Source organism: Camelina sativa, chromosome 9 (genome assembly GCF_000633955.1).
Source record: "Camelina sativa cultivar DH55 chromosome 9, Cs, whole genome shotgun sequence".
Classification (NCBI taxonomy): domain Eukaryota; kingdom Viridiplantae; phylum Streptophyta; class Magnoliopsida; order Brassicales; family Brassicaceae; genus Camelina; species Camelina sativa.
Window position 1 is genome coordinate 8625582 of NC_025693.1, and position 13067 is coordinate 8638648.

Here is a 13067-nt window from a genome sequence, read left to right on the forward strand (position 1 = left end):
GGGATCCCACTAAACAATACTATATCTATGGCTTGCTCTTCTTCAAACTGGTTAGTACGGCCAGCAAGATCACCCCAAGCGGAACTTCTACAAATTCACCTGACCACGATAAAACCTCCGGAAGCTTCAGATTGACCCGACTCATTCATGTGGACCATCGAAGGAATGCAGGCAGAAACTTTCAATGTAAAGCAAACATGGGAGGTTCATCGTCACAGACAAGAAGTTTTACCATGGACTCAAAATGTTTGATACAAAGGAGCAATACCACGGCATGCTTTTCTCTTTTGGCTCACTCATCTTGACAGGTTACCAACTAGAACAAGATTGCTAACCTGGGGAATGCCTGTGGAACCTTCATGATGCATCTGTACCCGGTTTCCTGAATCCCGAGACCACCTTTTCATATACTGTGAGTATAGTGAAGACCTATGGAATGAAGCCACTAGGAGACTCGGCTACTCTCCTTTTGTGTTTCATAAGTGGGACGCTTTCCCTACATGGCTGAACATCACCGACTCTGTATCCTCCAAGACTCTTAAAAGACTTGTAGCACAGGCTGTAATTTACACCCTTTGGTCGGAAAGAAACAATCGCCTTCACAACAATGTCTCAACTCCACCTCAAGTGCAGTTCAAGATTCTGGACAGGCAAGTCAGGGACGCAATCCTAGCAAAGGTTCATCGGAATAATTTCAAGAACCTGTTAAAGGAGTGGCTAAGAACCCTCTAATGTATTATTCTGGTGTTGTTGACCTCAAGAAGGCGTTTGACTCAGTGCATTGGGGCTTTGTCATTAACACCCTAAAGGCTATGAACTTCCCGACACATTTTGTAAATATGATCTGGGAATGTATTTCAACATCTCGATTCTCAGTGGCAGTGAACGGTTAATCATGCGGTTTCTTCAAGGGTGCGAAAGGTTTTAGACAAGGAGATTCCTTATCTCCATACCTGTTCACACTGGCTATGGAGGTTTTCTCCCAGATGCTCAACAGCTCTTTAAACGGTGGCCTTATCGGGCACCATCCAAACGCCACAAACCCTCAGGTAACACATTTGGCCTTTGCTGACGACATCATGATATTTTTTGATGGAAAACAAAACTCTCTGGACAATGTTACAAGAGTCTTACAGGGTTTTGCTGAAATATCGGGTCTCTCCATGAATAAAGCCAAGATTGAGCTATTTGTTGCGGGAGTGAACCAAACTGAAACCTCTGGGCTATCTACTCTTGGTTTCAGTTTCGGTTCACTACCCATCCGCTATCTAGGCTTGCCTTTAATGCACAGAAAGCTGTNCTAGGAGACTCGGCTACTCTCCTTTTGTGTTTCATACGTGGGACGCTTTTGCTACATGGCTTAACATCACCGACTTTGTGTCCTCCAAGATTCTGAAAAGACTTGTATCCCAGGCTGTAATTTACACCCTTTGGTCGGAAAGAAACAATCGCCTTCACAACAATGTCTCAACTCCACCTCAAGTGCAGTTCAAGATTCTGGACAGGCAAGTCAGGGACGCAATCCTAGCAAAGGTTCATCGGAAGAATTTCAAGAACCTGTTAAAAGATTGGCTAAGAACCCTTTAATGTATTATTCTGATGTTTTTCACTTCTAGCTAGGCCTCAATTTTTTACTTTTTTTGGGTGAGGACTACCTACTGTATTTCATATTGTAGATTCTACAATCCATTTCATTAATGAAAATTCACAAATTTTCAAAAGAAAAAAAAAGTGTTGTTACTAAACAAAAAAATACACACAAATTATACGTATTTTCTCTCTTTTTAGTTTATCTTAATCTTCAAGCTCCTCTCGTTACTTTATCTATGTTCTTCAACCAATACTTTGAAAATATACTAATACTTTTCCACAATTTGAAAGTCAACAATTTTATAGTTCAAACACAGCTTATAAAGATGATGTTTAAAAAATCCTTATGCTATGAGAATAATATGATGGCATATAAACATGAGGAGATATGCATGTTTAAAAAGACAAGTGTGATGAAATTAAAAAAATAACTAGATTAGGACCCGGACTAGAGCACGGGTTGAAATCTTTTTTATTTATATTATAATTTTAGAAAAATATATAATTTATATGATTGTTTTTAAAAGTTTTTTTTGATAAAACATTATGCAATAAAATCATATGCTAAATATGATGGCTTGAAAAAAATTATGTAATTTTATGTATGAGAATTGGTTATGTTTGTTGTTTGTTTTTTTTTTTAATTTTTGAACATGTTTGGTGAAAGTTTATAATATAACCCGTGCTTAGGTAAGATTTTATTTTCAACTGCATAATAAGATCTTGGAAATCACGATTAAGTGTAATAAATTGCCAAATTTTTATTTCTTTTTATGTCTAACAGTATATTTAGCCTAACAGTATATATTTTGTTACAATACATGGAATACTAAATATTTTCTTTTGGAAATTGTATAAATCATTAGAATATTCTCTTTAAAAAGATTATTTCGGATATTTTTAAGTGTATTCATATAGCTCATAGATTGACCAATTAATCTATAATAATTTTTTTATAATCAATCTATATTTAATTTATAACTGACCAATTAATCTATAATAATTTTTTTATAATCAATCTATATTTAATTTATAACTGACCAATTAATCTATAATAATTTTTTTATAATCAATCTATATTTAATTTATAACCTATTTTGTAACTAACTTATAAATATAGTCTAAAAAAAGTTGTGTAATCTGTTTGATTATATAGGGAATATGTGTTCATATAAATACAATAGAATTATAACTAGGCGGCCCAATAATTAGTCTAGTTAACCCAAAATGATCTACGGCCCGGACATTTTTCTTCACAATCTTTTGTGTTGTCGTGTTTCATTTCGATAATATATATATATATATCTATCTTAACATTTTTTAAGTACTTTTTTGTATCGTCCTCTGTTATCTTTGTATCCAAACAATGTTCCAACTAAATTATCTACAATCCTTATAACCAAACATAATCATTTCCTTATTTGATAATTTTAATTTTCTAAAATCTATCTACCTAATTTAAAGTAATATATTATATTAAAATAAGATTCTCCTTTCCCTTTTAATCTTATATTTAATTATTTGAATTACTATTTAATACATAAAGTTAATAAAATTTTAGATTTTTTTCAGCATATGATGTGATTTGAATTTTTATAAACAGATATATATTTTAAAAATTGTTTTAGGATTTTTGTAACCAAACAAGTATTTCCAGATATATATTATTTTACATTTGAGTTATTTTAATATATAATTAATATTTACAATTGAAATTTAAAATAACACGCAATGAAATTATATTGTGCGAACGATTTGGATCAATATGAATATAAATTTAATTATCATTAATTTGGTGTTACACAGATAATTTATCATTTCATTATTTTGCTAACATTATCAATATTAGAATATTAGATATATTAACTTGATTAATTTATAATAATGTAGAGAACAAATTATTTTGCAGTAAACTGTGGGTTAAATCATATAATTAACAGTCAAATACAATTATATAATCTTACACTAAACAAAACTAACACATAAATATAACTTAAATTTTGATCTATTTGTTATAAATATTTGACTTTTAATTTTTTTTCAAAATGCACGGGATTATTGATTTATAAAACAAACAAAAAAATAAAAGAAATAGACCCGTGGTGTACCACGGGGTAAATCTTAGTATATATATATTTTGGTCTATATATATCTTAGTGTAACATGTGAATAAATTTTAGATATAGCTTGGTTCATTTGTTCAAGATCCAAATTTATTTTCGTCCAATGTTTTCAATCTTTTTTATTATTTTGAGATTTTTGCTTTTGTTGTTTCCCCTTAATTTTTAATTTATAGCTAAGTTATAACAACTACAAGTCAAAGTTCCTATCAAAAAACAAATTACAAAACTACAAATCAAAGTCAACTCTTTAGCCCAACATGTCGAAAAGTATCATTCCGTTCATATTGCTTGTGTGTAGAGAGACATTAAGACATACATATCATATAGGATTAAAATTATGTATGGTGCATTTTCTTCTCAAATCTGTTCTCAAAGATCAAAACATATATATTCTTAATTACAAGACAAAAAAAAAAGATCGTAAAAAGCAATCTGGGGTTCGTCACATTAATTAAAAAGTACAAGATCCCAACAATTGAAACAAAATAAAAATGAAACGAGATGCTCATAGATATGTATTTTTGCAACATACATAAACCCAAAAAAAATGATTTGCTGATATCGAAACATTGTTTTCAAAGAGAGATGAAACCTTCGCTGACAAGCAAACCAAAGAAGAGGACGAAGAGGCCAGCACCAAGAGATTTGCCAGGATCAACATACGTCTGAGAATAAGCACCAAGAGTCAACGCAGCTCCAACGAGCCCGATCACCAAAGATTGCATGTTTCTTCTGCTCACGCTTCTTTGCCTTGGCTTCACCTTCTCTTCTTGATCTACAATATCTTGTTCTTGCTTCTCTTCTACTTTCTCCGTCTTTCTTCTTTCTCTAACCATTTTTAGGATTCTTTGATGAATGGAGAGATTCTGATTTATGATTCTATGATGTGGGTTTGGTTGTGTGTTGTGATTTGCTGTTATTATAAGTTAATGATGGAGACAAAATGTGGTCTTTTGGGGATGCTTTGAGGCCTTTTGATAGACAGAAAAGTCAACTCTCTTATAGAAGAGTAAGTGGTCGGTATAGATCCAAAACTATTATATTTTAATTACTATTTGTTATAAACAAACAAGTGGCCAGAGTTGAAGTTTTGCTAATGTTTCATGTTTACAATAGTATAATAATGGTACTCCAAAATTAATATAGTAAGATTTAAAAGATTGTCGTTATGTAAAAAGTAAGTTGTGTTTATTCTGTCTAAATTTTTTTGACCCGTCAATAATTTACATATTACAAAGGAGTAAGAAATATACCAATTAAATGTGATGTCAAAAACGTTATCATGTTTTTGTGAAATAAATTACTTAAAAAAAAATATGTGGACGATTATTTTCTTATTATTAAAAATAATCAAACAAAAATGAAAGGGAGATCATAATGATTAAATAATTAATATGGTTCAGTTGGATATAAATATTATTTATTCAATTGTTTGACAATAGAAGATTTTCAGAAATAATCTTTTTACTTAGAAGTATTAATTTTTATTTTTGGAATACTTTTTAAAAAGACATCATCGTCAAATTTTGTTTACCTAAAAGATCCTTTAAAGACAAGTTCACAACATACTAGCACCAAACTACATCATTCATTACAAGCCCAACTTAAAATCGCACCCTATGCTGATCTTGAGGTACGCCGTTCAAATCACAAGTCCACACACATACATTGGTCAGAAAGAAACAGTCGTCTATACCATCCAAGCGACTTGGGAAAAACATCGACTAGAACATCCGTAAACGATTAAGCTTGCTGTTAAATTCAGGGAAGATGAAGTTTGCTGATCTTCACACATATTGGCCCTCTAGTATAATTTTAGTTGCAAGATTTATGTCCTTCTAGAATCTCAAAACAATCACACTTGATATACAAACGGTATTTTTTGTGAATATCCACAAAAAAAGTAGGTCGCCTAACACAAACAATGAAAGAGATCGTCTAAGGGCATATTTATAGGGGAATCATGTGGAGGTGATCTTAGATGAGAAATAATGTAAAAATATTGTAAGATCAGGGCTTAAGATCTTTTGTTAAGAAGGAAGTTATAGGGAGAACAGGTATAAGATCTTAAGATTTAATAATATAATATTCTTATAGAATTTTTAAAATATTGAATAAATACAAAGATTAATGTTTAATATATAATTTAAGTATGCTTAAAACTATTTAATATAATGTTTATTAATTTTCTTATTAAACATATTACAATTATTAAAATTTATAAAATAACATTTTAATTGAAAATTATTACAACTTTTATTATAAAAAAAAACATTATTACTTAATTAATTAAAGAAGACAAACATTTTATTTAATTAATACAAATGACCAAATTTATTCCAAATATTCTCAATCAAATCCTCCTTTAGTTTGCGATGTGCTTATTGGAATTCTTGTTCGTCATAAAGTGTGTATGAATCTTTTTCATCTTCGACAATCATATTATGCAGTAGATAACACCAGTTTAAACATCTACTAATGAAAAGTTTGAGGGATTGAAAACAGCAGAAGAGAGGTTAAAGAGTATTATTTACCGAAATATTATGTAGTTTAGTCACATGAAGGTTTGAAGATCAATATATGAGGTTTCAGATTTTTGACCGATTACAATTATTAGAAAATCTGTCCGTTTTATATATTGGACTTGGATTTCTTGTTTGTATTTTAAGTTAATGAAGGATTCTAATATAACTGAAAGTTAAACAACGAAACAACAAACATCAAACAGAACACAACAACAACAACAACAGGACAGCATATATACATTGATCTAAAAGCTTTTCAGATTCAGCAGGCACTCGCACTAGACCAGAAACAAACGGTGACTCTTGTCTTACCAATCTTCAAGATCTAGTAACCTCCCTGAATAAACGCATTAAGGCGTTGAAGCTCCTCTCGATGCTCACTCACCACAGCTCGGACCACATCTCCAATGGACACCATTCCGATCATCTTCGGATCTTTGTTCAGACCTCCTTTGAACTCTTTGAAAGTGCTTTGGTAAAGTTTTGTCTGCAGTTTGTAAATCAAGGAGAGAATATATATCAGCATTTGTATCTCATCTTCTAAACCAACACTCACAAAAACATGGAGGATCAGATCTTAGTCCTCAGCTACATACCTTTCTTTCTCAAGTTTTGACTTCAGCTCCTCAATCTTTGAATTAACCTCATTGGACATGCTGCCAGAAAAATATACAAGGATTGAAGCAAGAATCAGCTAACAAACTAACAACACTTAAAAGAGCATTAGAACATGATAAATTTGGTCTGCGATAGAAGATCCAGACTAATCCATGTACAACGAGCTTGATATCTTATCAATCAAATACACATAATCAATTGCACAACAGATCGATTAACCAATATAAAAATGCTTGAGCATATGATCGAACACCTTTAGCTTCATCTGCCTACATCTAGTTGATAAAATTAGGTTTGCAATACAAGATCCAGACTAATTAATTCATGTAACAAATTGAAGAAACGCTCCATAGAATCAAACGATCGCCATAAATTTCTCGATGATCTCATAGCAAAAAATTGAAATCTAAGGTGACGGTGATATTCAACTAAACATTCCATAACCTAATCGGAGAGGAACATGTAACCAAGAGATTATATTATCACCTGGAGATGCTTTCTTCCTTCTTCTTACGGCCATCCTCGTCCGCCTTCTCTCTGATTTTCTGCAACGCCGACATGAGTCCTTTGAGATCGCTGCGTATGATCAACACAGAAAACACAATCGCGAGTCATAATCGCGAGTCATAATTTAGTCAACCGGAATCGGAGACGAAGAAAGGTCTCGGAGTTTCGCCGTTTCGCCTCTTCGGAGAGAACAAGAAAAAAAATTTAGGAAAACCCGAGTGAAGAGAAAGAAAATGATACGAAGACAAAATAATTTCCAACCAATCTCGTTCAGACACGTGCCCGGAAGATCACCCGAAGAACTGATCTTATTTAAGATCAGAAGGCCTGATCTTATTTACACTGTTCAATTTTTTTCAATTTAAAAAAGCCCAAGATCAGGCCTTCGTTTTACCGATAAATATGGCCTAATATCCTTTAGCACATCGACACGTAACTTATTGCAAATCGTTTATTCATGTTTCGTGCCAGGAAACGGGTCAAACCCCACTTTTTAAGTACTTGATTATATTAGTAATTAAGAACAAAGATTAGTGCTTACCATTTGAGGACCATTGTTGAGAACCACTAACAACGTCTGATGTTTGGTCTCTGGCTTTTCATCTATATAGATCATGACGTTGACCCTCTACAGTAAATACCAGCCATCAGATCAGAAGAAGATTGCTACTTGCCACTACGGTTATTTTCATTTTCATTTTGAATCTTCTACTTCTTCTCCTTTTATATTCATTTTCGATGAATACAAAATAATACATATCTAATTATCTAAAACACAAGGTATTTTAATGCAATTTTGAATGATTATTATTTAATAAATTAATAAATAAAACTCATAACGTACATGATATAGAGTTCAAACTTCAAACGCTAGACGTTATCTTCTACTTGTAGTATGTTATTAAGATATAAGGCTCAGTCATTATTGCTCCAAGCTCAAGCTCTAGCTCTTCCCCAATATAGAACTAAACATGTTTTTTCAACCGATACAATAATCATATAAATAAGCATTGTTATCTTTATTCTTTTTATAGATATTAATAATTAGTTTAAAGAATGGACAAAAAACGTCATCAGTGATGTGATAAGATTGTTCTTATCGCATCAACAGAATGGATGGGGAACCACAGGTGAAATGTTTCTGGTCAAAATGAAAGCTTTGAGCTAGATATTAAAGTTTTTGAAACAGAAAGCTTTTGTAATAAAAGAAAAAATATCTTCAAAATTAACATCTTAAGTTGCCTATTGAACTACGCATCTTCGTAACAGTAGCTAAATATAGCATTAAACCAAATTCAATATTTATAATATATTTCTGGAACGATGTTTATGTTGGTTCGAGTCTACATCATATTTGTATATACATAATAAATAATAAGTGAGGAATATTAAATAATAACTTTATTTCTCTCTATGTGTATATTTTTCATTTGGATAATAGCGATTTAAATAGTTTTAGAAAAAGAATCATTTGATACCAAAACAGTGACCAAATTATTGGTGAGTAATATAAACTAGTATAAGAGCTTACTTAGGCTGCTCAAACCACTTTATCCTCTCTAAAAAAAAAAAAATCTATTTCTGTATAACCATTAAACAAAAGATTTGGCCGGACGTTGAAACCTTTTGGTACTAATATCTTAAAGCTCAAATGGATTACAAGGTATCAAGAATTGGGGAGATAGTAAAAGGAGAAGAAGTAGAAGATTCAGAGAAAATTGATTTGCCACCTGGTTTCAGATTCCACCCAACAGATGAAGAACTCATAACTCACTATCTAAGACCGAAGGTTCTAAACTCCTTCTTCTCTGCTTTAGCCATTGGTGAAGTTGATCTCAACAAGGTCGAGCCATGGGACTTGCCTTGTAAGTTATATTAGGTCATTTATTTTCTTGGTTTCTAAAAATCTCTCTGTTCTTTAACTTAGAACCACTCTGTTTTCTTTTTTAGGGAAGGCCAAGATTGGGGAGAAAGAGTGGTATTTCTTCTGCGTCAATGACCGAAAATACCCGACCGGTTTAAGGACGAACCGGGCTACCAAAGCTGGTTATTGGAAAGCTACTGGCAAAGATAAAGAGATTTTCAAAGGGAAATCTCTTGTGGGTATGAAGAAAACTTTGGTTTTCTATAAAGGAAGAGCTCCTAAAGGAGTTAAAACCAATTGGGTCATGCATGAGTATCGATTAGAAGGCGAACATGCCATCAATAATCTCCCTAAAACCGCTAAGGTAATATATATCATATGTAAGAGTTCTCTGTTTTTGTGAAAGATTGATATATATATATATATATATATATATATGTACACTTTAATTTAGAGGTTTTGTTTTGTGTTGGATGTGAATACAGAACGAATGTGTTATTAGTCGGGTGTTTCAGAAGCGGGCAGATGGTACAAAGGTGCATATATCCGGTTTAAGGATGTTCGGTTCAGGGGTTAACAAATTTGAACCGGTCGGTTTACCTCGGTTGATGGATTCTTCTCCATATGTAAAGAGCCGAGGACGAGACTCTTTGGCTGGAACCGCCGTTGGTTGTTTGTTTTCTCACGTGACCTGTTTCTCCGACCAAAATTATGATGACAAGAGTCTTGTGGACGAGCTTAAAGACAACTCTAAAGCTACCAGGTTTGGTTCTACATCGACTAACTTGATGCCAAATATTGTTTCTACGTTAGACTACGATCATCTTTCTCTGCAAGACGATTCTTCCATACTGAAGATGTTGCTTGACAGTGAAGAAACTCAATTTAAGAAGAATCTTGAGAATTCCGGTTCATTGGAGAGCGAATTAACTGCGAGTTCTTGGCATCGTCACAGTCCTTCTTGTTCAACTGGTCCGGTGAATCTTGATAACGTTTGGAATTTCTGAATTTGGAAATTGGAACATCGAAAATTGGAGTATGGGGAAAAAAAACATTAGGGTGGGGTATATAGGGTTTAACAGTATATGGTATGTGTTTGCTTTAGATTCTAGTGTCTTAAAGACTCTTGTAACATTTTGTAAAAAGTAACATTGGAGTGAAACTACTCTCTTACTATATGGAATCCATTGCTTGTGTCTTTTTAATTTTCAGAGGATAGATTAGTGTCGTATTTTGTTTAGATAGAATCAGTTCAGATTACCTATATTAGACACTTTAAACCAAACAATGATCTATTGGAAACAAAAACAAAATATTGTTTAAGAGATTAGATTAGTTAAAAAACCAAAAGTTGGTCAATGTTTCTCTCAATGCGCTAAGTTGAGATGCCACTCCATGTGTCTTAGGACACCAACTTAAAAAATAATAGAAAAATACTTAGGGCTGAACCTCTCCATTCACCCACTCTTCTCTCAGCCAATCAGAATCTTCCATCTAATATTTTATTTCAAAAATAAATTAAAATTAAATTAAAAAGCAAACCAAATTAAGGAAACAAATTCTGTATACTTTTAATTAAGAAAAGTTAAATATTGGCTTGGATTAGATTTTTAAACTTAGAATAAAATTATATTGGTTTGAGTTTACAAATGAAGTGGTTAGGGTTTAGATTTTACAATTAAAACGAAATTATATGTCGGTTTGGGTTTACAAATGAGGTGATTAGGGTTTAGATTTTACAATTAGAACGAAATTATATGTCGGTTTGGGTTCACAAATGAGATAGTTAGGGTTTAGATTTTACAAGTAGAACAAAATAATATGTCGGTTTGGGTTCACAAATGAGATGTTAGGGTTTAGATTTCACAATTAGAACGAAATTATATGTCGGTTTGGGTTCACAAATAAGATGGTTAGGGTTTAGATTTTATAAGTAGAACGAAATTATATACGGTTTGGGTTCACAAATGAGATGGTTAGGGTTTAGATTTTATATATGTCGGTTTGGGTTTATTAAAGTGCGGTTTAAGTTTTTTAATTTTATAATAATGTATACAGATTTTATTGCCTTATTTTATTAGGGGGTGAATGGAAAGGTTTACCCTTAAGGGTGAACCCAAGTATTGTTCAAAATAATATTGTGTAGGGCAGACATATACTACCAAGTGTGGAAAGTTTCTCACAACTCATCAAAATTTTGATTTCTGGCTATTTTCAAGATTCTACACACGATATTGAGGAAAACCAAGTGATCATCATCATCACTTCCTGATTACTTGAGAGATGAAAATTTGACACAAGAAACCAGAGAGATCTCATGTCATGTCATCTCTTCCATGAGAGAAAGGTTGGGTGTTGAGTAATATGTACGAGTTCCACGGAAGTTGGCCGATACCAGCCAAAATATTCCGACATTTTTTACTTCACAATTTCCACAATCAGGTACCATTTGGTTGAGATCCGCATCTCTCAAGGCTCTTGAGCACATCTCACATGTCTCATTACGTGAGACATTCTTGTAAGATTTTGTATTGTTTCAGGAACCCACCCAGAGGATATGTTCCTTAAGGCATTTTGGGAAGAAACTTGCACGTCAAGAAACAGCAGATTATCCCATTGATCACTTGGTTGAAGCTTTTTGTAAAAGTAAGTTTATGGGTGGAACGTTTTGGGAGCGTGTGTTACGATACATCATACAACTAACAAGTACTAAAGCCCCTGAGAAGGCCCTTTTTGTTACTGAGGCAGTCAAATTGATGCAAATCGCTGAGTCTTTGTGATGTTTTTCCACTGAAGTTGTTTTGTCTGTTTTAAGATCATTCCCTACCTAACGGGGTACTTTTAATAGGACCTAATGTAATTTGAAAGCTTAAACTTAATTGTTCTTCAATAATGATGTCCTTATGAATCTCCCAACAGTTTCTTGATGTTATAAAACTGGGATTGTCATTAGAGATTGTAACATGTCTAATAGAAGATAGTACTACTCTAAATATGACCTGTTCAATACAATTTTTTTACATATTTATACTTTTGGCTCCGTAATCCACTTTTACTGGTTAAATTCAAACCAATTTTTATGATTCTAAGTTGAACAAATCAATAGAATCTAAACATAAAAAATAATAAAAAAAATTGGCAATAAAAACACGAAAGACATAACAAGGCTTAAGAGACAACAGCAAATTTCAGGAGATTACTGGCAACAGAGACACGAAAAAAAACCCGAATTGTATCAGGTCAAGTCATAAGCTGCAAAGCGGATCCCTAATTTTAATATATGCACAGAAAATTATTAGACAGATTCCCCAATTTTTTCATACGGGGATGTCCCAGTACTTGTGCAAAATCATACATAGCCTCTTTAATACTCAAAACAAAAAAACGAAATCATCAGAACTAAACAAAACAGAAAACGAATCACAAACGGAGAAGACAGAAACGGCGGAGAAGAAAGTGAGATAAGTCAAAAGTTTCTGTTGTCCTTACGAAAGCTGTGTGATACAGAAGCTTATATATATAACTCACAAGTAAACCCTAATTATGTTTGTAGATCTTTCGGGCTTTATCGAAATTTATGGGCTTCAGCTTATATGGTTTATTAGGCTTTTACAAGTTTCGGTTACACTCTCAAAAGAACGTAGCCATATATGTGTCTCGTTTTGAATTCTATAACTTTTTGAATTCTATAACTATGTCACCTAATTAACCCTAATTATATGGTTTATTGGGCTTTGACAAGTTTAGCCTAATTAAACCTAGATTGAATTCTATAAGACTATAAGTCTATAACTATCAACTATGTCACCTTTTTCATAACACTACCAGTCTACCAAGAGT

The 13067-nt window shown here is 32.6% G+C and overlaps 2 protein-coding genes and 1 long non-coding RNA gene across 3 annotated transcripts; 1 reads left to right on the forward strand and 2 right to left on the reverse strand.

Moving 5' to 3' along the window:
• On the reverse strand, positions 4080–4685 carry LOC109126532. Its single transcript, XM_019230195.1, has one exon. The coding sequence runs from the start codon at positions 4547–4549 to the stop codon at positions 4289–4291; it is 261 nt and encodes an 86-aa protein (XP_019085740.1). The 5' UTR covers positions 4550–4685; the 3' UTR covers positions 4080–4288.
• On the reverse strand, positions 6307–7629 carry LOC104710745. The gene is made up of 3 exons (XR_755065.2): positions 7343–7629; positions 6835–6894; positions 6307–6725 (listed from the first exon to the last, which is right to left on the reverse strand). It is a non-coding gene; the product is annotated as an uncharacterized LOC104710745 (long non-coding RNA).
• On the forward strand, positions 8893–10425 carry LOC104710746 (NAC domain-containing protein 59-like). The gene is made up of 3 exons (XM_010427396.2): positions 8893–9228; positions 9314–9591; positions 9713–10425. The coding sequence occupies exons 1-3, from the start codon at positions 9015–9017 to the stop codon at positions 10232–10234; spliced, it is 1014 nt and encodes a 337-aa protein (XP_010425698.1). The 5' UTR covers positions 8893–9014; the 3' UTR covers positions 10235–10425.

Bases quoted from the DNA above. Each gene is read 5' to 3' on its own strand.
- LOC104710746 (XM_010427396.2), top strand. From the start codon at position 9,015: ATGGATTACAAGGTATCAAGAATTGGGGAGATAGTAAAAGGAGAAGAA. The intron at 9,229-9,313 runs GTAAGTTATATT...TTTCTTTTTTAG, and splicing joins CGAGCCATGGGACTTGCCTT to GGAAGGCCAAGATTGGGGAG. The intron at 9,592-9,712 runs GTAATATATATC...ATGTGAATACAG, and splicing joins ATCTCCCTAAAACCGCTAAG to AACGAATGTGTTATTAGTCG.
- LOC109126532 (XM_019230195.1), bottom strand. From the start codon at position 4,549: ATGGTTAGAGAAAGAAGAAAGACGGAGAAAGTAGAAGAGAAGCAAGAA.